The following is a 24,982-nucleotide window of genomic DNA, read 5'->3' on the forward strand; positions in this document are numbered from 1 at the left end:
ACACATTATCCTTTCGTAGCATTATAGTGTATGTTGGATTTAACAGACAGACCTAACTTTTATTCTCCTTTGCATGTCTGGTTCTTTCTGGCCCCAATCGGTAGATGATATCCTCGAAAAGTCACATTGTAATGTATTAAGAACATAAGAACCTAAGAAAGTTTACAAACGAGAGGAGGCCATTCAGCCCATCTTGCTTGTTTGGTTGTTAGTAGCTTATTGATCCCAGAATCTCATCAAGCAGCTTCTTGAAGGATCCCAGGGTGTCCGCTTCAACAACATCACTGGGGAGTTGGTTCCAGACCCTCACAATTCTCTATTCTTGGTTTGTTTGTTTAAACAAATAGATGTTCTGTAATCAACTTTCTGTATAATCCCCTCTTTAAAAATATATCTCCTATGAAACAGATAGAAAGGTTAACTCCGAGGGCAATTTAAAGTGAATAGACACTTGTCAGAAAATGTGATATCAGCTTATCCTTAGTATTTTTCCAAGCCATTAAAATATTATATTTGCCTTTTCATGTTTTTTTTTTCAGGCAATTGTATTTGTGGTTGGTGGAGGAAATTACATTGAATATCAGAATCTTGTTGATTATACTAAGGTAAGTAATGCATTTTAAATGGGGTTTATAATCTGAGCTCCTCTTCTACAAATCAAATGTCCTAAACGCCAGCCATTGTTCCATTTTATACAGATATCATCTTTACTTTGTATAGAATCTGTGCAACAGGGAATGCACTTGGTATTGGTTAATAAAGTGTATGTAAAGAAGAAAACACAGGCGACTGCAATAGAAAAAGTGCACTAAAGTGAACGCAGTCTTAAATATTATTATTATTATTATTATTATTATTATTATTATTAGTATTAGTTTATTTAGCAGACGCCTTTATACTAGGTGACTTACAGAGACTAGTATGTGTGAATTATGCATCAGCTGCAGAGTCACTTACAACGACATTTCACCTGAAAAACAGAGCACAAAGAGGTTAAGTGACTTGCTTAGGGTCACTCAGTGAGTCAGTGGCTGAGCTGAACCGGGGACCTCCTGGTTACAAGCCCTTTTCTTTAACCACTGGCCACACAGCCTCTTATGTGAACAATATCCCCACGCAACACCAATAGACACAATGGAGGGACAAAATATATGCTATAAATCCCCCAAAACATTCTCAAGTGACCAGTGTGATTTCTAAGTGTAATACTGTTTGTCAAGAGTGCCTCTTGGCAGATATGTCATTTAGCTTTGTTTCTTAGTTCTGTCACCCAAACAGCACAAGGTAGCATCTGTAATACAAGAGACACCCTATGCACAACCTAACTTAAACATGCTCATCTCATATTGAAATACATATACAAGATACTGGATTGAATTTTGATTAAATGAGTCGAACAATATTTAGGGTTTCATTGTGCATCATTTTATAGAGGTAAGCAATGAGGCTTCAGGTTTTCAGGAAACTGATATACAAAAATATTTTGTTAATCGCATACTTGAAATTAAAACTTAGATTTGTACTGATGCTTATAGACCTCTGCCTAGCTACATTTTTTAAATAATTCAGATAAAAACCAAAAGCCGTCAATGTTAGTTTCTAGTGAGAATCATGTTAAGTGTGGCTAAGCCCTGCATTATCCAGAGGTGTGTTGAGTTGATGGCATACAGATAATGAAGTAATGTGTGGCACAGTAGGACAAAGCCCATGAATATTGGACTTTTAAACTCACATGTAGCATGTCTTATACACCATTGATCTTTTGAATGCAAAGCCCATCAATTTTTTGCTTTAAGTTTGAAACCTATTTTTACAGGCAAAACCCGGAAAACATGTGCTATATGGATGCAGTGAACTCTTCAATGCGTCCCAGTTTCTAAAACAGGTATATATATATTGCTGCTAAGTTTATTTTCAATACTGCTTTTAAATATTGCACCTTTTGGTATGTTACTGTTTCTCAGGTGTGTGGAAATAAAAAGGGGGCAAATTTCCACTTACACATGAAGAGACATTGAAGGTATTGAATGCTAGTGTTTAAATGTAATATATGACCCCCAGTATTTAACAGTACTGTTTTAACTGTTTTTGTATGTTTGTTTTCAATACATGCACTCATTTTCTGTATAGATATCTTATTACATTTGTAAATATTTGTTATTTTTTGGATTTAAGTATTTATTTAGTTATGAAAATGTATTGAAGATTTTATATGACTCTTTGCCAAACTAATATCTTTCTTTTTTTTTCTTCTTCTGCTGTTCTTAGTTATCACAGCTTGGGCAGAAATAGAAAAATGAAGATTTGTGTTTTCCACCTTCGTTGAGATCCTCAAGAGTACAAATAATACCCTTTCTTCATAGACAACCGCTGTAACTTTCCACTAGTATCTTAAGCCATGGTATTTCATGTATTTGATAATGTCTGATAAACTTTGCTATTTTAAAACCTTTGCTTAATTCCATTCCTGTACACATAAAGCAAATAAAATGAACTAACAATGAAACATTATTGATATTTCTGTTTTTTGTTTTCTGCACAGTATAAGGGATTTTGTGACTAGAAATATTTTTCTCTGAAGCATACTGTAGTTGCCTTCAAACATGCTCTAACAATGTGTTTAAAGCACTGAATTTCAGGAATGCAACCTGAATAGGGTTGCATTGCATTTTGAGATAGATGGAGCTACTTATAGTGACTTTTTCAAAAAGTCTTGTCTATTGCGACGATAGAAGGGACATTCCATGGGAGTATTGGTTGCTGCACGTGTAAACTTCACCACTGACATTCAGTTCATTCGCCTTTTGATTACTCTGAAATGGCTAATAAGATTGCCTGGCGCTATCTATCACAGAATCAGTCTAAGTAAGACCATTAACTGATTAAGAACGCGGAGGGCAACGGTGTTCAAACCAATTACAAACCAACAAGATTAAAGGACACTCTTCCGCATGCATGGTTCTCAATTGGGATAGCCTCCTCCTCTTCTTTGAAATACTAAATCTTTGTCTGATTGACAGATGTGTTACAAAGATGATACCGCGTGCATCAGAAAAGCTGTCAAAACAATACGACTGAAGAGATTTCAACAACAGTTCCCTGTCACTAGCGCGTCTGATCTGCACGTGGCATGAGTCTTTGGTGAGGTACCTACGGGTGGAATCACAGCAGATTGCAATGGAAAAAATTGACAGGTTGCTGCCAGACAGCTCCACCATGTTGCAACACAGCAACTCTGTCTACAGGGTCTCTGAAGAAAGAGAAACAGCAATAGGAATGTAGCTAGTGGCAGTAAGTGAGTAAGCAAATTGTGTTAATAGAGTGTGGCTTAATTCAATTTAACCGCTTACCAGAAGGAATAGTTACAGTAAGAAGTTTTTCTGGTCACCTGAAAAGCATACTGTGTACCGGTACTGGGATTTTTGTGGAGTTGTATATAAACAAAAAAAACAATTGTGACAATTTATTTTTACTTTAACTTTACTGAGAGTCAATACCAGTACAAACTTATGTTTTACTTGCATTTACATCCATAGAGAATCAACAGTCAAAATGTTGGTAAAATTATATAGAAAATTGAAGCTCACAAAGAAACACCACTCTTTCTGTACTTAGATACGACTCCATCTTAACCTTCAATTATATAATGCTAGAACACTAGTGACCACCAGCCAGTTTAACCACAGCTTTACTTGATATTCTCTTATTCAGCTCATAGATAATGTGCTGGCCTTATAAATACTGGTACTTTCAGTACTAAGAGAAGAGCAAATTGGTATCTATGGTATTAGTTTGTCTAAAAGCACCTGCCCTTCACTGCCCTTCATGCTAATCTGAAAAGGTTCTCTTTGTCAGGCAGATGGATTCCTAATCCTGCTCTTTGGTCTAATCAGCATTAATACTCTGACAGCCATCAGCATCATTGGATACATCAAAGGATGCCAGCCTCACCAAGGTATGCCAGTCCCCTGCCAAGATACTTTGGCTGCCGCTTCCTTATTAAAGTTGCTGACAGAATTATCTAGCAGATCTTTACGCTCCCTCAGTGTTAGAACGCTGAAAACTGCAGTGTTCTCAGTGTGTTCGCTCACAAACAAGGAACAGGATTCTTACTAATTGCAATAATAGGGGTTCAAATGAGCAGTAATCTGAGGGCACTGATTTATTTTAGACAGAACACAGTACTATAAAAAGCCTACCAGGCTACCCAATTTGTGAATGCACTTTATTCTTTGCCGTTCTGCTTTAGACCTGGCATTCGTTCCCATATCTTTCTTGTAAGCTTTGCTTTGCAGTATCATATAGGTTTCTGGTACGTTTTCAAATAAATGCCCTCGAGAAATTGTAGTTCAAAGCTGTGTTTTTTTTTGGTTTTTTTTTTCCCCACACATACACATGACTAATACACTATTTTTTTTAGCAAAATGCTTACAATACATACTCTAAATCACTAATCATTTCTAAGACAGATTGTTCAGCAAAAACAAATTCCTTTTTTTGTTTGTTTGTTTTTTGTTATTAATTGAAGTCTCAGTTCAGGCAAACAGCTAAATTCAAATCTCATTGTCATTTCCAGGTGTCCTTTCTGGTGGGCACTGCCTTCCTCCTTGCCTGGTCTCCTTGCACTGTCCTCTCCATGCTGTCAGCCTGTGGATTTCTGGTCCCCCCTCTCACCAGTGTGCTGACTAGCCTGTTTGCCAAATCCGCCAGTTTCTACAACCCCTTCATCTTCATGTGCATGAGCTCCAAGTTCAGCAAAGATCTCTGCAGCCTTTTCCATTGCCTGAGCAAGAGGCAAGAGCAAGAGCCTATGAAGGTGGACCAAAGGAAGATAGACCAGTCAGACAAGCTGAACCAACTACAGGTTTCTCCACAGACAGTGGACAAGGAATGTGAGCCTGACTCAGGGACTCGGGATAAGTAGATGAAGAACCTCTTCCTGTGCCCTCTCCCCCAAGCTCTAGACTGGAAGTTAAACTCTTTCACAGAAAGGCAAGTGATTGTGGCTGCCTCTAAAATCACGAAAATGGGCCCTTCTTCCTTATAGGACCCAAGTTTGTTAATGAGCGCCACATCACCAGATTTGTGTCTGTCATTTGTCCTGTCTGTTTTGGTAACCTTATTGATTATGTTAATGAATTGTAATTCTCTTTGATAACACTGTGTAACAATTTTTTATTTATTTTTTTTTCCTGGGTAGTAAGTGTTATTTCCTAATTGCTTATGCCTCAAAAGTATAGAAAATGGCTATTATTCCCCACAAACTTTGCTTTTGGTGACCAGGACAGTGATATTTTGAAATGTACCTATTTTCCAGAACATTCCAGATAGATTCAGTGCTGAGTAAACTTGGAGTAACTTCTAGAACTTTCCAGTAATATAAATAGTAGTATAAATACAGGGGCCTTAAGCCCACCAGTTCAGTTTAGTTCCAGCTGCCTAAGTGGATACATATCTGCATTTTTCTGAGATGGCATCAAGGTCATAGGAGACTTCAAAATGGTGGCATTCCTGATGGGTCTCCAAGGCGGTTTTACCAAGTTTCCCTGCTATCTTTGCCTTTGGGACAGCAGGGACACCAAGGCGCACTACCACAGGCGAGACTGGCCACAGCGGATCGAGTTCTCTGTGGGGAGGAACAACGTCAAGTGGGAGCCACTGGTGTACCCCCTGAAGGTGCCGATTCCACCACTGCACATCAAATTAGGCCTTATGAAACAATTTGTCAGAGCTCTAGATAAGGAGTCGGCAGCCTTCAAGTACCTTCAAGACTTCTTCCCTAAGCTGTCTGAGTCAAAGGTCAAAGCCGGTGTCTTCGTCGGACCACAGATAAAGAAGATCCTGGAGTGCAATGAATTCCCGAAGAAGCTCACTAGTAAGGAGAAAGCGGCTTGGAACAGTTTTGTCGCAGTGGTTCGAGGCTTCCTGGGCAATCACAAGGCTGAAAACTATGTGGAGCTGGTTGAGACTCTGGTGAAGAACTACGGCACAATGGGCTGTAGGATGTCCCTCAAAGTCCATATCCTTGATGCTCATCTTGATTAATTCAAGGGGAACATGGGAGCGTACTCGGAGGAGCAAGGCGAGCGCTTCCACCAGGATATACTGGACTTTGAACGCCGCTACCAAGGACAGTATAACGAGAACATGATGGGAGACTACATTTGGGGGCTGATTCATGAAAGTGATTTACAGTATAATCGTAAATCTCGCTAAAAATAAATCGTAAACTACTCACTTCTAAATCTTTTGTAGTCATTTTTGTATTACTTTAGTATAAATTGTAAAAGAATCGCCCTCACCGCGGTTCGTTGCCCCTTTAAAAACACTGACCCGACACGCAAATGGATTTTTGAAAGCGCGGTTGCGCTATTTTTAATGAACACAAAAACAAAAATAAACAAAACAAACACCTAGCTCTCTTTGAGCCATAACTAAACAGGAACCTAAACTAAAACAGGACAGCTAAGCTGTTTACCTGTACACAACAAAACAAAACACACAAAAAAGGCTTCACACTACCTTTTTCTTTTAATTACAGCTGTACCCACACCAGCACAGTCGGGCTTCTGCCCTCTTCAGCAGCCGCCCAGAGCAGACTGACTGCTCTCCTTAAATACCCTGCACCTGGCTCCAATTTTCAATAGTAGCCAGGTGCAGGTAATGATTAATCAATAAAACAATTAAACAAAACAATTAACAAAACAATTAAACAAGACAAATGTGCATTCCGCACATGTTTTTTCCCCAGAGAGGTTTTAACCCCCTCCCTGCCATCTCACAAAATACATGTTAATTTGGATTCATATGTTGGTTTTTTCTGACTTTATGTGAACGAAAAGACACAAATTCGCCCGTTTTCTCATTGGAAATAGGTACATTTCAAAATATCACTGTCCTGGTCACAAAAGCAAAGTTTGTGGGGAATAATAGCCATTTTCTATACTTTTGAGGCATAAGCAATTAGGAAATAACACTTACTACCCAGGAACAAAAATTGTGTTACATAGTGTAATGTTGTGTGAAACAATGGCACGGGTAATGATATTGTAACAGAGACTTGTTAATTATGGGACTCTGCGTTTAACACTGTTGCCTGGCCTAGCTGCTATGATTTTTTCAATTCAGTTGTGAATGTATTATTGTTGAATTTCCAATAAAATGTTTTGTATTTCACTTTTGTCAATCAATCAGTTTTTGAAATATGGATCAAGATAAAATGGGCTAACCTACCTTATTGCTATCATTGGGGTAATGCAGCCAATCAGAATATTAGGAGAGGAAGCTGCCAAAAGGAAGTAGTGTTGAATTCGAACCCAGTGCACAGCAGGTTATTCATGAATCAGGGACCCTGATGGACTACATTACAAGTGATTAACAACTGGATTAGAACGCATTCATTAAAGTTACAGAAAGCAGGTTCTTGGTATAAAAACTATACATACACATTTTAACAAGTTGTCTGCCAATAAAAAAAAAAGATAAATCTCGGAAACTGAAGGATCTTTCAAGAAAGTCACTTCATCAATCATAAATTTTTTCTTAATGCTGTAAAGTAGGAGCATTAGCAATACTTTCTGTATGATCACTCATTTTTATGGATTACGGCCAGTTCAGAATCAGCTGTCTTTTTTGTGATGAAGTGCATACTTCTCATAAATAAGCTGCTACGGGTAGGCAACTGTGATACTAAAGGACCTCCCAATATCAGGTTTAATAGATATGATTAAATGATAAAGTATTGCACTCAATTACTATGTTCTGTACTAATTAACCATAATAACACAATGACAAATCCACTGCAAAGACTTTGCTGTGAAAATAATGAGTAAGTCAGCAGATACAATGGGGATTTCCAGCATTCCTAAAGCACCAATTGAACACTATTGCCTAATCCCTTCCATTCCATCTATGTGCCACTCTGCTGCTCTGTGCCCTTGTGGTGGGAAAAGGGCCTTGGGAAAGTGTACAGCTGAGACAGGTGAAGGCATACAAAGTAAACCAACCAAAAACCATGTTATTAATAGCAAAACAACAGAGTGTGTGCATGGTTTGACAAAAAGCATTGCATTGGCATACTGTCCCCCCATTTTTTTAACACTCCAGTGAACTGATAATGGGGAAAGCAGGTTCATGCTAAGGGGAGATGTTGGGGTGTATTTTTCACTGGTGCATAAACTGACTGCATTTTGACTTTTATTTTATTTTATTTTATTTTATTTTGTCAGTATATCTTGTTTGGAGTTTGGAGTATTTAATATGCATACAATTTTATTATAATTATTATTATTAGTAGTAGTAGTAGTAGTAGTATTATCAGTGGCGGTGGTGTTTTTGTTGTTGTTATATATACATTTTGAAATGCGGTACTATAACACACTACTTTGTTAAGGACAGAATACAACCCAGCTGTTTCAGTGCAGGTTCTTATCAGTCTTCTTTATGCTCTGGGAACATTCTCTCTAAATGATCACATTGATGTAAATTTGAGTCTCTTGGACTCAGCAGAATCAAGCGTGTCACTTCATGTCACTTCACTATTCCACAAAGCTTATTTTTCTCAGACCAAACGAATTAGCAAGAAAAAGTACTTTGCGTTGTTCAGCCAATTTCTTCTTGTGATGATCACCTGCTTACTGAAAAGATTTTATATCACACTTGGGTGCTTTCCAGTAATGAACCAGTGGCATTTGTTTTATAAAGAGCACAACGGTGCCGTGAGCATATAAATGATCCTTTTCCATTTCAGACATACAATGAGGAGTTTAATAATGAACCCATTTATTTTCTTTGAAATAAATCAGAACACAAGCTGTATTCATGTAATTATATTTAGACTTAACTTTTGTGGTTAGAGTAAGTTATTGTAACAATATAGTTGAAGAGAACATTTAAATAATGGGTAGATGCCAGTTAAAATTGCTCCAAAAATTACAAAAGTAGCCTGTCCTCAGATGTGGACAATGGCACTTAATGGGTTAATAGTATACTGTCAGTTATTTGGGGGATTTCAAGTCCTTTTCCATGCTGTTTTTACACCCCAGTATTTTAAAAAGTGGTTATCTGTAAAGCCAAAAGACTGTAGTTTTCACTTTTCTTTATCTTGTATAAATGCTGTTATACTGTATATAAAGTAAGAACACATGACTGAGACTGTCTTTGCCAGGTTCATACTGTTTATATTAATATGTAAAAAGAGACTTTTTGAAAATACATCAAATTAAACCCAAAATATAACCAGATACAGCACAGATTTAATTTGTCACTTGCTGTATATATTTTATTTCAAAATGGGTTTTCAGAAATGCCAGTAACTAATATTGAAACAATCAGCTAATGCAATTCCTAAAGGAAACACTGATCAGTGTGTAAGTCTTGGGTGACTGTTCCTAATGTTACCATACTAGTAATGAGATCATTCCAGCCAATAATGACGCATAACCCTTTAATTACTGAAGCCACTCAGAAGTGACTCAGTACAGGTCTGATTATTCACAAGCACAAGTTGCTTGGAAGGTCTATTTATCTTAATCATTTTCAGCTTTACAAATGGGAATTGGTTTGCTAGGCAGACTGCAGCCAAAGAAAAAAAGAGTTTGAGACCAAGAGTAACAAAGAAAAATAAATAATATAGTAGAGGTAAGATCAAAACAGAAAATTAGTAACTTAATTCCCATTACTACCTTAATAGGTGTTCTTGTTTGAATGTTTGTTTGTTGGATTCTACAAATCTTGGCCGGGTTATAACTACTGAACCCCTTGTTGGAATGGTTTGAAAATGTGCTTCATCGTTTGTTTATATCAAATCCCCCAAAAAACTCAAAGCCCACCTGCTGTCTATTAATACATCAATGACCATAATCATTGGTGAGGTTTGCCATCTGTTGCAAACATCCCTCTAGTTAAGATAGATTTTAGGATTTTACCCAGAATTGCCCAGTTTCTGTCCCTGAACCACATTCTGATTATTGGCATCTTTGATTCAGAATACAAGCGATGCTCTTCCATAAGGTGCTCATAAAGACTCCCCAAATGCAAATACATAGAGATAAACCAGTTTAAAAAAATCTAAATAATTGATCCTAAAATAATCCTTCATTTATTTCAAACCACACTAGACTTGAAGGGTTTTATACAAACCACAGTTTGAGAACTACAACTGCTATAACCATAGAGTTGAGAAACAATTCATTTGGGAATGAACTGGGATAGATCAAATGTACATGAATATAAGAGTACAAGTGACAAGCACAAAGATTTCTAAAATACTTTAGAGTAAGAAACCGTGAAGTGGTTCCCTTTGTTACAAACAGATTGTCGATGCTGATATATGTGACCTGAACCTGTCCAGAAGAAATTTAATGTACAAATTACAAGGAGAATAAAACATGTATGGTATTCGCTTTTCTGCTGAATTGTTCTTTACTGTGGCTTCCTTCGCAAACCAACAGTTTTCTGTGGATTGGTGCTACTGTAGCAGCAGCAGTAGCAGCAGCAGCAGCAGTAGCAGCACCCCTGCTGTGGTTTTTTGCAGAATGAACAATCTAGATTCAAAGACATGTAGACTGCTCTGTTTTGATCATTATGTTATTGCATTGTCATTTAGAATATTAAATGTTAAAGTTGTTAACCGTGGTAATAGCATAACCATGTACAGCAAACCAAAAAACACAGTGAACTATGGCATACTATAAGCATGATGAAAGCATAGTAAACTGTAGACTTTAAACCCAAGCATTTAGATCGGCAGCCATTTAGCAATATAACTGACTATGTGTCTACTGCTCTGGCCAAACATTTTGCATCACCTAGAATTTTAGGATTGAGACATAATTAAAAAAAACAAACTATGAACATCATTTTGATTTAATTTCATTTAACATCATGTAATAGAAACTACAAAATGATACCGCAGAAGTCTACCGGAAGCCATAATAGTAGTATTGTATTTCATGTTAGGTTTCAAAATGTCATTTTTTTCCATTTTTGTCAGTTTTTCGTTAAGTATATTGAAAACTACAAAGCGGTACAGTATGTAATTCAATATGGTGATGCAAACCTTTTAGCCATAGCTCCATAGCGTCCAAAGAAGACTTCCAGAAATACATACACCCTGTTTGAGGTTTGAAACTATAGTGTCCATTTACAAATCAGAAAGAAAAAAAGAGTTTGGAAAATACTCTGTGGAGTGGTGTCAGTTTCTTGGACAAAAAAATGGTTTCTGGAACCAGCTATGTACATTTCAGTGGGAAAAATGTGTAAGCTGTAAATGCAGTTCCATGCAGTAGGAGGTGCATTGTAAAGACTACCTTCTCCAATAATAGTTCATTCAATTCAGTTCAGTTCACTGCATTAGAAATTTGGGTCGTGAGATACAGCACAATTTTAATCTGAGTACTAGGTGGCAAATTATGAACGGCTGTGGATGATTGATGTGCCATGGGGGCACAAGTCACCCTCCTTCCCTGTCGCCTTGCATCCCACCAGATGATACTATATTAGATTAACAGATTATCTAATTATTAATAAAGTGTTTTAGATAAACTAGTTGTAAAATATAGTAACAACCTAGCTTTACAAATACTTCAGAGCTGTTTATTTGTTCTTTTGCTGTGACATTTGTACTGCAGAGTGTTTTGAATAAATATTTTAAGAAGTTAATGTTCTGTTTATGTAAAGCAGATCTACGGACATGAATCTGTCCAATAACATGTAGCAATGAATACATTTCATTTGTAGTTTACATTTTTCAGTTGAATAATATTATTACTGCAAGATGAATAATATTATTACTGCAGTAAAATAAAAATAAGGAGGCAGTGTGGTCCAGTGGTTAAAGTCCAGGGCTTGTAACCAGAAGGTCACTGGTTTAAATCCCACCTCTATCACTAACTGACTCACTGTGTGACCCTGAGCAAGTCACTTCACCTCCTTGTGCTCCATCCTGCGGATGAGATGTTAAATCAATGTCCTATTGTAAGTGACTCTGCATATAATGCACAGTTCACAGCCTACCTCTGTAAAGCGCTTTGTGATGGTGGTCCACTGTGAAAGGTACCATATAAAGATATTATTATTATTATTATAAAATGTACAGTATACGGCCTTAGGTACTCAATATGTGTGCCAAATGTGGCTTGCAATGACCTTAAAAGTGCTTTAACAGATAGTTCATATCCAAATTGCTTGTCTACAAACACATGATAATTACTTCATGAGTTTGTTGTAAATAGTAGATAGGGGTCTTGCTTAAGTTTTTATTAAAGCTAGTTTCCGTACATCGTGGTAATCTCTGACTCCCTATGACAATACATCGGTCCCATTTCATGAAAGCAGGGCTTCCCAACCCTGGTCCTGGGGACCCCATGTGTCTTCTGGCTTTCATTCCAACAGCTCTCAAATACTTAACAAGACCTTTAATTGGACTATTGATTTGTTTAATTAGACATTTTTAATTGTTCTCAGCTCCTAAAAAGTTGAGTGTTCAAGTTACTTATAAAATGTTATAGCTAGCTTGAAATCTGCAACTGTTTAAAAGCTGAAAACAAGTAAAAAGGTCTAATTGAGCAAATTATTAGTTCAACTAAGGGTTTAGTTAAGTAATTGAGAGCTTATTTGGAATGAAAACCAGGACACATGGGGTCCCCAGGACCAGGGTTGGGAAGCTCTGTCCTAAAGGAAGCCTGTTGAGAAATCAACCTGGGTATAACTGGTTTATGGTGTTTGTCACGTCAATATTCTTATGGATTTTTGTATTTTGTATTTTGTACTACACAAAGTCTGTAACTGCTGGTGCCAGGCACATCATGTCCAGTAACTGGATACCTTGTCGACTTGCGATTCTAAAAGTGATTATTCCATTCCCCAAAGTTGCTGAAGTGTGATTAATCAGCTTCATATACTTCTGTTTTGGGCTTGGTTTCATAAAAATGCATAATAACCAGTTTATTATGATTCCCTAAAAGTATGATCTTTAATAAAATGTGCAGTATACACTTAGAGGTAATTTAACATCATTTTAGAATGCTTGTCAAGTTAAGCCATTTTATTTCTACAAAATACAGTTATGTAAGCATCTGTAGAAGGACTTGAAGTCAATATTTGCTAGAAAGTAACAAAGAAGTGGGAAGAAAAAAACACTCACCTCAGGAACGCCTCGGCTTGATGTCACAAAGAATGTGAGCTAGATTTGGGAAGTTCGGGGACAATATTTAAGGAGGTGCAGCTGTCCTTTCCTCACAAAATAGAGGAAGGAGGAGCTGGAAAGCGTTTGGGAGAAAAAAATAAAAAAAAGAACTTTTTCAGCTAGGATTTCAACAGGACTTTATTTCCCTCCACCTGAATTTTACTGTCAAGGACCCGTCACTGCATGTAAGAATTTAGGGTTGTATGTTTTTATTTAGTTATTTATTTAGTCATTTTATGTAAGAAAAATATAAAAGTATATACTTGCTATTTTTTTCATGTGACATATAAATTAGCAAAGCAGACTGCGCTTATACAGTGTGTATATAATTATGTGGAAAACGTTTTAGTTTAGGTGGAGTTCTGTACTGTTAAAGCAGAGTAAGGTGTTTCTTTTTAATACAAGCTGCATGGCCCCTAAGGTACCTTCTGAACAAAGTATCTTAATAATAATAGTTAGTCAATAAAAAATCAGCTTCCTCTACCTGTCTGGAAAATATTATAAAAGAGTTTTAACAGATGTCATGTGTTTGCAATTCATTTCTCTTTTTGAAATATGCATTTGATCAGAAGTTTGCAGTTTGTATTTTAATTAACTAACTAATCTATGCATTGTCTGTTTTGATATCCTGTGTAATACAATATAGAGAAAACTAATATGTTGTACTGCGATACAACTTTTAAGTTTAATGGGCATGTCATTTTGGGAGGTTATATTGACAATGGACCAAATAGGAAATGCCTTTTTTATTATTTAAACAAAAACATGCAATTATAAATTGTTTCTATTAAACAGGATGTACTGACAATATACTGTGTCAACTGGCTACTACACTATATATGCATGCACCAATCTTTATGTATGTATTTATTGATATTGTTATACATTTTTATTTAGTTGAACAATTTTGTACTTGTTTCTGTGGTTCCCTTTTTCAAGAACAAATATTGGCTTGGTTAGAAGCAAGTGCATTTGTACTTCATAAAGCATTAACTACAATGCAGGATATATTATATTATATTAATATTTTCTGACATATACCTTATTAGCAAGCTGTTATAACAGGTATTTGATCCTTTTTTGTAGGTGTGAAATCTTGTCATCATGTCCATTCTTTCTACAGTTTTGTTTGCTTTGGGTATGTATGCAGCCTAGACGGAGAGGTCCACACATTTTACAGTAATTGCCTTTGCACAATACAGTATGAGATTCCTATTGTTTTCGTGCACAGAAATGTGAATGCAATCAAACCCATTGTATAGCAACTAAAAACAATGCTGCAGTGATCTGTTCAGATCCAGTTTTCTGTCAGTTGGTAAAAGGGTACCAAGACTTTGAAAATCAGTTCTCTCAGTTATCTTTTAGATAAGAATTGCTATATTACAGCACTGGTTACATTTTCTCATAGTTTCCTAAACTAAGAGGCTGCAAAAACAGAGAGAAAATGTGTGCTTGTTTTACATGAATAATACTATTGGATGTGAGCTTAAAATGACCTGAAAACTACCCAGGTACCCAGTATTTTATCAGAATTAGTATGAGATTCTACCAGTTCTATTTTTATATACACAACGTAATAGCAGTGATTTAAAGGGTAAGTAGCGGGGTTACGAAAAAGATAGCGTTATACATCCCCATTTGTTTCTACAACTGTATAATAATCTATCTGTCATTTTTCTTTTCATTGTTAACATCCTGACAACTTTTTACATTTATAACATTAAAGTCCGTTTCAAAGCTTTTTTCGAAATGGCCGCTCTAGTGCACTGGGGTTTGAGATATGTCCTCCAAATCACTGCAGGTACAGCGATTAAATAAATAAATAAATAAATAAATAACAAGTGCTCTGTCTTTTCAGTTCCTTACAAATTTTGAAAAGAGCTTTGAAACCATCTTTAAAATTATAAGTGTAAAAAGTTGTCAGGATGTTACAATGAAAAGGCAAATGACAGGTGAGTTATTTAAACAGTTGTAGCAACATGTGGGGACGTATAACTATATTTGTCGGAACCCCACAACTTACTCTTTAAGCAGTATTGCAATTAATAAAATACTCATCGTCATGCATGCTAATCATTATTGAGAAGTCTTTCTAAACTCCCATTTCATTTGTTTAGGTATCCTTTCACTAGCTTCTACAGCAGTAGGGTCCGAAGCAAATTGTAAGTATGTTTTATTTCATGTTTGATAGTCAGGACTAGATTGAATACTGAATAAGCTGATATTAAGGGTGTGGAATGGCATGTTATCTAGGGGGCAAATTTAGGTTTATTAGGTAAGATGCAGTTTGTCAAAAGGCTTTTTTCACATAAATCAAATATAAATACATTTTAAGAAATACAATGAACATGTAATGTAAAAAACGATATAAAAACAAAAATCAGTTATATGTGTTCTTAGTCTTGATTATCTACCCTTATCAGCATCTTTTTAAATGTTATTTCAGAGAGGTTTTAAATTATTGTAAAAAAAATGTCTACATGCTAGTATTGACTTTAGAGTCCTTAAAAATGATGTATATTTTGCAGTGGAGCAAAAACTTGATAAATGTCATTCGAAATATATCACACCATATAGGAAAATTCTGTCATACACATTAACCATTATGTGTTTTTTTGGGGGGGCGTGTAGCCCATAATTCATAAAGTTTGAATAAAGTATAATATATATGGGGGAGAATGGGGACAGATGTAACATTTTTTTTTACCTTTCTCTCCATTACGCACAGACGGTTTGAGCTAGTTTGACTAGACTTTGATACAAACAACTTACATCTATCTTCTACCAATCCCCATGTTTTAAGAGCTGGTATACATACAGTTAGAGCGCATGAAATGTAAGATGTTCGATGTTATAATTGACCCCATGGTCATGGTCAGTTGTAACAGGGGGTAGGGTCAGCTGTAACATTCTGTGAAGAATAATTAAATAAATAACAACACATTTAATTTAACTCAAGAACTGAATGTTTTATTGAATAAGATCAATTTTTACATAAAGCAAATATTTTTGTTTTTATTTAACTCAGAAACTGAATATCTTTATTGAAAAATAAATATGTTGATATAAGGCCATTTTTTAATATCCTACCTTTTACCATCCCTAAAATTATAGCCTTTTCAAGCAAGAATATGCTACTTTGAGTCACAATTGTTGACTATGTTTAACACCAGCCTACTTGTCCTTAAAGCCCCCGTACCTATATCCTGTGCAACCCGCGGGGCTGATTTCACAGATGAGACAGCATTGGTGGAGTGCCCCTCGGACTGTCCTCTCTGGCAGTTCTCTGTGTTCGGGTCAGGAGTTTATGCCTCAGTCTCCAGCATTTGTGGATCTGCTATTCACAGGTAATAAGGCTCAACATATTGGATGCAAAAATGCCATAATTCATCATCTTACCAGAGGACCTAAAACCAACTTTTTGATAATGCATACTATTATTTTTCATTTGTGTATCCAAACCAGCGCCTGTTTCTCTACTAAAGCCTGATGAACCAAAGTAAAAGTAGTCTCCAAACCTACTTGAATAGTGACATCTGCTGGTGTTCTGAAACAAAGCACAGCATGGTTGTATACTGTAGATGAGTTTATCATGGTTGCTGTATTGCAGGTGCAACCACTTTAGTGTAAGGGGGGGAAAACAACTAGTAACAAGCAACTGCAACTTCAACATACCTTTAATTCGTTAAATGATCTGCTTGTTTTGACTTTCGTAGGAGTGGTACACATTGATAAATATAATTCTATGTTGCATATATAACACCTTTTTGCAAGCTTATAAGTATTTATACAAAGCTTTTTATAATAAAAGCCTTTATGAATAACAAATGCTGCATTGTGTCAGCTTTTAGTTACATTTTGCCTGGTATTGAAAATATTCATGACACAAATAGAAAACATAAAAACATTTTTTTAGGAAGTTCAAAAAGTTTTAACTTGTGACCTAATTTATGTCTATTTTGATTAAAACTGGACTGTTTTTGGCTTTTTAACAAAAGTCTAATGCAGGCTCATCAGTTTGCAATTTGCTGCATCAACTAATGTCTGTATACATACATTCCTGATCAGGAGCTAGGAAACCCTAAAGGACTCAATTTCCTCAGTACTTATCAAAATAATCCTGCACACAAACACTGACTCAAAAGAGCAGAGGTCCTTTTCTATACCAACCATCTGCAATTCTGCTGTTCTGGAAAGAGATTCAAAAGACAGCACTGCCCTCATCACAAGCCTTTTAAATTTCATCAGCTTCATTTATCTTACGGACAACAGAACATGTCTCATTCATTTCCCCCAGCCTAGCCAGTCTTGAAAAGCCAGATAATTATTTCTCCATGAAGCCGAATGTATTTTCAGCAGCAGGTAAGACTGCTGAACACAGGAAACAAGGCGCCAGCACAGTGTGAAATAAAGTCCAAAACAAGTTCAAAGCAGCAACATTCTGCACAGAGACTCTGCTCTGTATGGGAGCAATGCTTGCCCGTGTCGCTGCATGATTAAGCCTGAAACAATGTGTCACACTGTCAAGCTGTTGGACGAGAATGAGTTTTTCACCCAGCAAGAGGCCTCTTCCATCCTGCAACCTAACTGAGATCCCAGCCCCAGGTTAAAAAGTTAAAAAGGAGGAGGATTGCAGCCCAGAATTTTTGCATAGTATCCATTAGTTTCCCTTTAAATAGCTCTTTGTTCAACTCCTAAAAATAAAACTCTTTCTAAAAGTCTAACTCCTACATTCCCCATAAACAAAGAAGTATTTCTATTGTAAAACTAGCACAGCCTAGAAATGCTACTATTCAAACTATGCCCTGGTGTTCCTGTGACTGCTACAAGATAAGCTGCAAGCTCCGCATTTGATTTACTTGAGGCCTAACCTAGACAACCACATTTACACTTAAATGTATAGCCTACTGTCTACTTGCTTAAAATAAAAAGGTCATATAACAGATGAAGGTATAATGATGTATACATATATTTAGAATATCTACCAGAAAAGGCAACAATATAGGTGGAATATAAAATTAAGAAATGATTAAGGCTGTGTAATAGTGATTGCAATGTATTAACTTGGCCTTGGGTAAACATGCATTTTGGCAGTGCAGTTGAAAACTTTTAAGTACTTTTCTGCAGCTGTTCAGTTGCCAGCCAAAAGTAACAAAGCAGCTCAGTGAGTCACTGGTTGTTGATCAGTATGAATAACTGAGAGAAAAGACCCAGACTGATGGGCTACTAAACAAACAGGACTTACCAAAAGAACATACTTTTTAAACAACATAATACATCATGAACGTCTATAAATAAAACCTTTATAAATAAAAACAAATGAAGACCTGATTTATATATGCATCTTTTTGTCCCTCTCAGAGGTGTGATCAGCACAGCAGGCGGTCCAGTAAGAATTCAGAAACTGTCTGGCCAGGAAAACTACCTCAGCTCCTATGGACACGGCATCAAATCTCAGACTCTCTCCAGATGGATTTCATCCTTCTCTGTGTCCAGTAGGTGGCGATGTTTTACCAATATGAAAAGCCTTTAACTGTCTGTGTATAGACAATGGCTTTATCAGCTATTGTACCAATTATACCTGCCTAATAAATAAATACGACCTGTGTAGATTTTGTGCTATTTTGCTATTTCAAGGATTTCTTTTTTGGGGAGTAGATGACTCAGTTTCAGTTTGTGTATTTTTCTTTAGATGTATGTCCTGTAAAAATTCTTCAGCTTTTGTTATTGTCTTTTTAATATATATATATATATATATATATATATATATATATATATATATATATATATATATATATATGTATATATATAGATAGATAGATAGATAGATAGATAGATAGATAGATAGATAGATAGATAGATAGATAGATAGATAGATAGATAGTTATATATTATTTTAAAGATCCCCCTTTTTTCAGTATGGCTTTGGTTACATTATGAAACATTTCTAAAAAGTCTTTGCTCTGAATCTGCATGATACCTTTCATTCACACCTTGACGTTAACTTCTTTGTACTATTCTTTTATAATGAACTCCTTCTTTGATATTTAAAAGGTGGAAAACAGCTGTTAATGTTACAGAACTAGGAATGCCTAAGAGCCGTTGTAATGTTAAATTAGTTGCTTCATTTAGGAAATTCGATGGGTGTTACTCTAGCTCCAGAAAGAAATGGCTTTGTGAATTGTATTGCCAGCATGGATCTCAGATTATAACTCACTTCAGATATTACCCCATGTGAACAGTAATTATGTTGTGTTCCTCATTCTCTCTAAGGGGCTCAGACCATCCCAATCGAGGTCTCTGGTCAGCCAAAAGCAACTGCACTGCCAAATTCAGGTTTGTATAAGTTTAAGTCTCATTAAGATTTTCTGTCGTTACACTGTTATAACAATATAGTGTATCTCCTAGGAAGAAATATAAAGTATCAAATTAAGAAATGTTTCCACATACTGAAGAGAAAAGCAACAGAGCAGAAACAATGGGTGATAAATAGGAAAGCAGGGTGTTACACAGGGCAGGATAGGGTCTGCTATTCCTGGATAGAGACTCCATACAGCTAACAGACTCGACTTTTCTATTTGATTGTTTTAGCAAAGAAAACTAAGAAAAACTTGAAAAAAGCTAACAATGGAAACAAAGGTAAGATTGTTTTTCTACTGCGCTTCATCTGACTGGCTTCTCTATAGTACAACATGTGAACTGATCCACGTCTTTTCCTTCAGACTGTAAAGTTGATATTGCGTTTCTGCTGGATGGAAGCTACAACATTGGAAGACGCAGGTTCAACCTGCAGAAGAACTTCATCAGCAAGCTAGCCCTGATGCTGGGGATAGGCCCTGAGGGACCACACTTAGGGATTGTACAAGTCAGGTATATTACAGCATGCAGGGGCTCTGCCATTAAAACATGGTACAACTGTGTATTAGTTTTACACTATAATAGGATTATGTATTGAATAAGCAGTTGTGAGAAATAACAATGTCCTTAAATATAATTTACTTTATGATGCACTGCATTTTAAATTGTCCAACCAATGTTCTCAGCAGAATGTTTTTACAACGGCAAACAAACTAGTATTTAATATGCCTCTACTACTAGCTATTTTTATTATTTTATTTTTATTGCAATACAATGTGTGAATATTTTTTTTGAAATATCTGTAGAATTACTAGATATATGTCAGTTAATAAAATATTCATTATCAAATTAATGAAAGAGTGATAGGCAAACCTCACTTGTGCTGGGTCTTCATTTTGAATCAACAGTAAATTAATGATAAAATAATACAGTGGCGGAGTGTCCCGCCCCTATGTATTATTATTTGTATTTTTGTTTGCGGCGCGGGTAAAAGCGCTGCGTCTTTTATTATATATGTAAAAACCCCGTAAGGATGCATGACTGTCAGCTAGTTAAATAATCAGTAGCTGATCAGCCATGCATCCTCACTGGGTTTTTAAATATATAGACGCGGCGCTTTTATCCGCGCCGCAAACAAAAATACAAATAATAATAATACATAGGGGCGGGACACTCCGCCACAAATACCTATATAAAAAATAACATTAACATGCATCCTACTGGCAGTTCAGCTAAATTGACAGGGTCAAGGTCCTTTAAGGTATTGTGAAATGCCACTCCTTCATACAGTAAAGCCTGCCTTGGAGAAAATTCAATGTAATGTAGGTCAGTTTTAATGAGCAAGTGAAAATAGAGAAGTAATATTACCACTTATTCAATACAGGAAGGGTATTCCAATTAGATGGAAGCTCGCATGAAAAAAAAAAATGGCATTGAAATGCTTTAACAACATGGTACTTATAAAACCTTTAAGGATGGAGGTATTTGTCTTTCTTTTTTTCAGTGAAAACCCCAAAACCGAATTCTACCTTAAAAACTTCACACAGCCTAAGGATGTTGTTTTTGCCATTAAGGAGGTGGCTTTCAGAGGTGGAAACACGAATACAGGTGAATATTTAATACTATCTAAAGATTACATCTACAAAGGTGGACTTTTGCTGTTTGAAGCTAAACTGTGACAAAAATGATTACATGCAAAAGAAAAACAAAACTTCATTCATAATTTAATCATGAATTAAATATTCATTTTAAAGATGTAAAAGCACATGCTTGGTTTGGTTAATTGAAAGGTGAATACAAAGGTTTAAATTGCTGGTAACCATAAGGGAGGTTTAGAACGTATTTTTATCCCAAAGGATACTAGATGAAGTAGTTTAGTATATTTGAGCTTGATTTAATGACGGTTAATGATACTTGCTGTGTAATTCTCATTGCATTGTCTCTTTCACAGGGAAGGCCCTGCGGCACACTGCAGAGACGTTCTTTACCCCTGAGAACGGGGCTCGGAGGGGCTTCCCTCGTGTGACTGTAATGTTTGTGGATGGCTGGCCCTCTGACGACATAGAAGAGGCTGCCACAGTGGCCAGGGAGTCTGGCATCAACGTGTTCCTCGTCTCTGTGGCAAAGCCGGCACCCGAGGAGCTTGGCATGGTGCAAGACAGGGGGTTTGTGCAGAAGGTAAAGCAGGACAGACACTGTAATAGCTGCTTTAAAGTGAATGTACCACGGGCCCATTTATTTAGCAAAGTGAATCCAGACTATGACATTCAGTGGATGGGAGAGTAGCTTCTGAATGGAAACCCATTCCAGACAGGGTAAAATGCATTTGCTCTAATTACCATTGTTTGCAGCCAGACAGCATCACTAGGCAGGGACCAAATCTGAATTTCAAATATTAATTTACTTTATTTTCATTTTTGTTTCTCATCCAGGCTGTTTGCAAAGACAATAACTCATTTTCTTACAATATGCCCAGCTGGTTCAGCACAACCAAGTTTGTGAAGCCTCTAGCACAGAGGCTGTGCGCTGAAGAGCAGATGCTTTGCAGCAAGACCTGCTATAACTCTGTGAACATCGTCTTCCTGATCGATGGATCCAGCAGCGTGGGGGACAGTAACTTTCGCCTGGTGCTTGACTTTATTGCCAACATTGTCGATGCTTTTGAAATCTCAGATATTGGGAGCAAAATAGGGGCTGTCCAGTTTACATACGACCAGAAAAAAGAGATTGGATTCCATGACTACACGACAAAAGAAGATACTCTTGCCGCTCTCCGTGGTATTCGCTACATGAGTGGTGGGACGGCAACTGGGGAAGCCATTTCATACACAGTCAGTAACTTGTACAATCCACTGAAAGGAGGCGCCAACAGGAACTTCATAGTTATTATTACTGATGGCCAGTCTTATGATGAAATCCGAGGCCCTGCTGTTTCTGCACAGAAGGAAGGTATGTTCTGTAATAAAACTACTTCTGTAATAAAACTTTGTATTGTTTATATTAAAGAATATCTACTAGATCCCCCCCAATTACGGTTTTAAAAATAGTAAGCACAGCAGATACAAAAGCCAAAAAGCAAGTATTGCTTCTGTGGGTTAAGTAAACTAGTAAAATATCTAATCTCCACTATCTGTTTTCAGCTTGACAGGTATGAGGGAGTGTACCTGTTGGGTATCCACGTGCCCAGTCTCAAAGCCACAAACATGTACACTGCAGTTTATCGGCTCTAGCCATTATTTGGCTGCTTCTGCATTGTGTTGTCAGTTCCCAGCCTACTCCCACACATCCTTGCATGCCAATGTTGCTTCTATTGTGTGGGATAAGTTCCTGAGGGAAAGAGGGAGTAGCTTAGATGTCAAAGTTTTAAAAATGTGGCAGTTTCAGACTTCAATTAAAAGCAAAAGTGCCAAGGTTGCTTTTGTTTTTTAACAAAAATGGTAGCTTAGACCATGTTTTGCCTATTTTAAAAGGTTCTTATCCAAGTGTACCTTCAGTGTATAAATCCTAAGTGTGCATTCCTGTACGTTTTTAAAACCCTCATTTGTTTCTTTTAGGCATTACTGTGTATTCTGTTGGGGTGGCCTGGGCACCAATGGAGGACCTCAAAGCTATGGCCTCTGAACCCAAAGAGTCGCATGTCTTCTTCACCAGAGAGTTCACAGGATTGCACCAGTTTGAGCAGCCCATCATTAAAGGCATCTGCAGAGATTTCACAGAGCCACACTAAGAACAAAAAAAAAGATAGAGCTGCCTTATTTAAAAGAGGAAACACCTGGAAGTGGCACAATGGCTTAGCAGGCTTGCAACACTAGCGTAAATGCTTTGCCCATGTATGACGTGAAGTCTACCCTACATAGCCTTGCAGAATAGTATCAAAGCCCAGTAATGCATACACTGTAAAACTTACACCAAGCACTAATTATCTGTCCATTTTAGTTTAAAACGGTAGCAGTGTTGAATGGATCTCTTTGCAGGTTATGAAGTCTGAAATGAAAGCTAAAAGCCTATTGGTTGAATTAATTAATCCTCTGTACAACTTTTGATATGCAGGGAAGAAAAAGTTAAATCCAAACTAATATAGAGAACTCTTCTTCCTTGTGGTATGGTCATTGTATATTTGGCACAGAATTACTTGCATGCTTGCTTCTGAGTTGGAAACAAATTGGCTTGTGCTATACTGATTCAGCTGTACAAAAGGAATTATTCTAGAAGGTAGAAAGTGGACATCAGAACCAGTATATAAACCTTTCTTACAAGACTGTTCACAACAGGATAAAGCGAGTAACTATTTAATTTTTCTTTTTGCATTGGTTTGTGGACTATTACTGTTTGCATGTCAACATTCAGTATTGTGTGAAATAAATGTATTTTATTTTCAACCTCTATAGTGTTGTATTTACATGGAATAATAAACATTTAAAGCTTTCAACTGAATTGGATCTTTGTGTTTGTTTAAGAATAGCATTCTTACATTTCATCAGGGATCTGAGTTTATATTAGACTGGGTGTATTATGAACTGAACTAACCATACAAAATCACAAAACTAAATGACAGCAACTGACAACTACCAATTACCACAAGAGAAAATATGTTTTAAAAAGGTAGAGAAAACAGTATGTCATTTAAAATCATCCGTGTAGCATTGGAGGACAGCAGTCACTAGCTGTGTTGAGACTGGATCATTGATTTTTAAATAATATTTTCATAGGAATATATATCTAGTTCCATTACATAATATTATTACAGGAAAACAAAAAAGGGCATCTCGGTAAACAGTGGATTCTTTGAATTAAAAATAATTTGTTGCAAACAAAAGTATCCAGTTAAATAGCTCAGCACCTCACATGCCAGTACCATGAAAAAGTAAGTCATTAAAAGCTACATTGATACAATTTAGATCACCTCCTTGTAACAACATCCATGTTAAGTTTGTTTTTCCAAAAAATATAATTTTCAGCTAATCAGGTATCACTAATGTAAACCTGCATTCAAAGTATGCTGAATGGAAACAATCCTTGGATGTAGCTGTACCAGACTTTACGCTGATACCTGAACATGTTTTATCTTGAAACTTGATTACTGAACAGTCCATTGTGGCTTTGGACAATAACAATCATATAACTTGACCAAGAGGATCATAGAATACAGTTAGGTACCACATTTTAATCAATGACATAAAAGCATCTTGTTTCCATCGTCCACAAGGCAAAAAGTCATATGACTGCAATAGGACAGATTATAGAATTATATAGTACTGTATAACCAGGCATTAGAAATCTAGGTTGGATGAGGTGTAGATTTGTCAACCTAATTCATCTACAACTATATTTAAGAATAATCTAGAAACTTATGGCTGACATCCTGTCTTAAATTATTAGATATTTTAAAAGGACATATCAGAGATCAAACTTAAATAAATCCAAGACAATACACAGGTA

At 36.4% G+C, this 24,982-nt stretch overlaps 2 protein-coding genes and 1 pseudogene across 3 annotated transcripts in view; all 3 read left to right on the forward strand.

Moving 5' to 3' along the window:
• LOC117422480 (sec1 family domain-containing protein 1) overlaps window positions 1–2,511 on the forward strand; it is a 30,535-nt gene extending 28,024 nt beyond the window's left edge. For both annotated transcript variants that reach the window (XM_034037588.3, XM_058987646.1), the window contains exons 23-25: window positions 540–605; window positions 1,817–1,885; window positions 2,269–2,511. In XM_034037588.3, coding sequence (XP_033893479.2) covers window positions 540–605; window positions 1,817–1,885; window positions 2,269–2,292 — 159 coding nt within the window. In that variant the 3' untranslated portion in view covers window positions 2,293–2,511. The remainder of the gene's footprint in view (window positions 1–539; window positions 606–1,816; window positions 1,886–2,268) is intronic.
• Window positions 2,512–2,624: 113 nt separating this feature from the next.
• LOC131697645 (pinopsin-like) lies at window positions 2,625–6,518 on the forward strand (annotated as a pseudogene).
• Window positions 6,519–13,228: 6,710 nt separating this feature from the next.
• On the forward strand, window positions 13,229–23,977 carry LOC117422217 (cochlin-like). The gene is made up of 12 exons (XM_034036950.3): window positions 13,229–13,371; window positions 14,273–14,324; window positions 15,304–15,348; window positions 16,377–16,533; window positions 18,548–18,681; window positions 19,460–19,522; window positions 19,778–19,825; window positions 19,909–20,056; window positions 21,048–21,151; window positions 21,495–21,721; window positions 21,976–22,492; window positions 23,098–23,977. The coding sequence occupies exons 2-12, from the start codon at window positions 14,291–14,293 to the stop codon at window positions 23,268–23,270; spliced, it is 1,650 nt and encodes a 549-aa protein (XP_033892841.3). The 5' UTR covers window positions 13,229–13,371; window positions 14,273–14,290; the 3' UTR covers window positions 23,271–23,977.
• Window positions 23,978–24,982: the final 1,005 nt, after the last annotated feature.

Source organism: Acipenser ruthenus, chromosome 15, assembly GCF_902713425.1.
Source record: "Acipenser ruthenus chromosome 15, fAciRut3.2 maternal haplotype, whole genome shotgun sequence".
Classification (NCBI taxonomy): Eukaryota; Metazoa; Chordata; class Actinopteri; order Acipenseriformes; family Acipenseridae; genus Acipenser; species Acipenser ruthenus.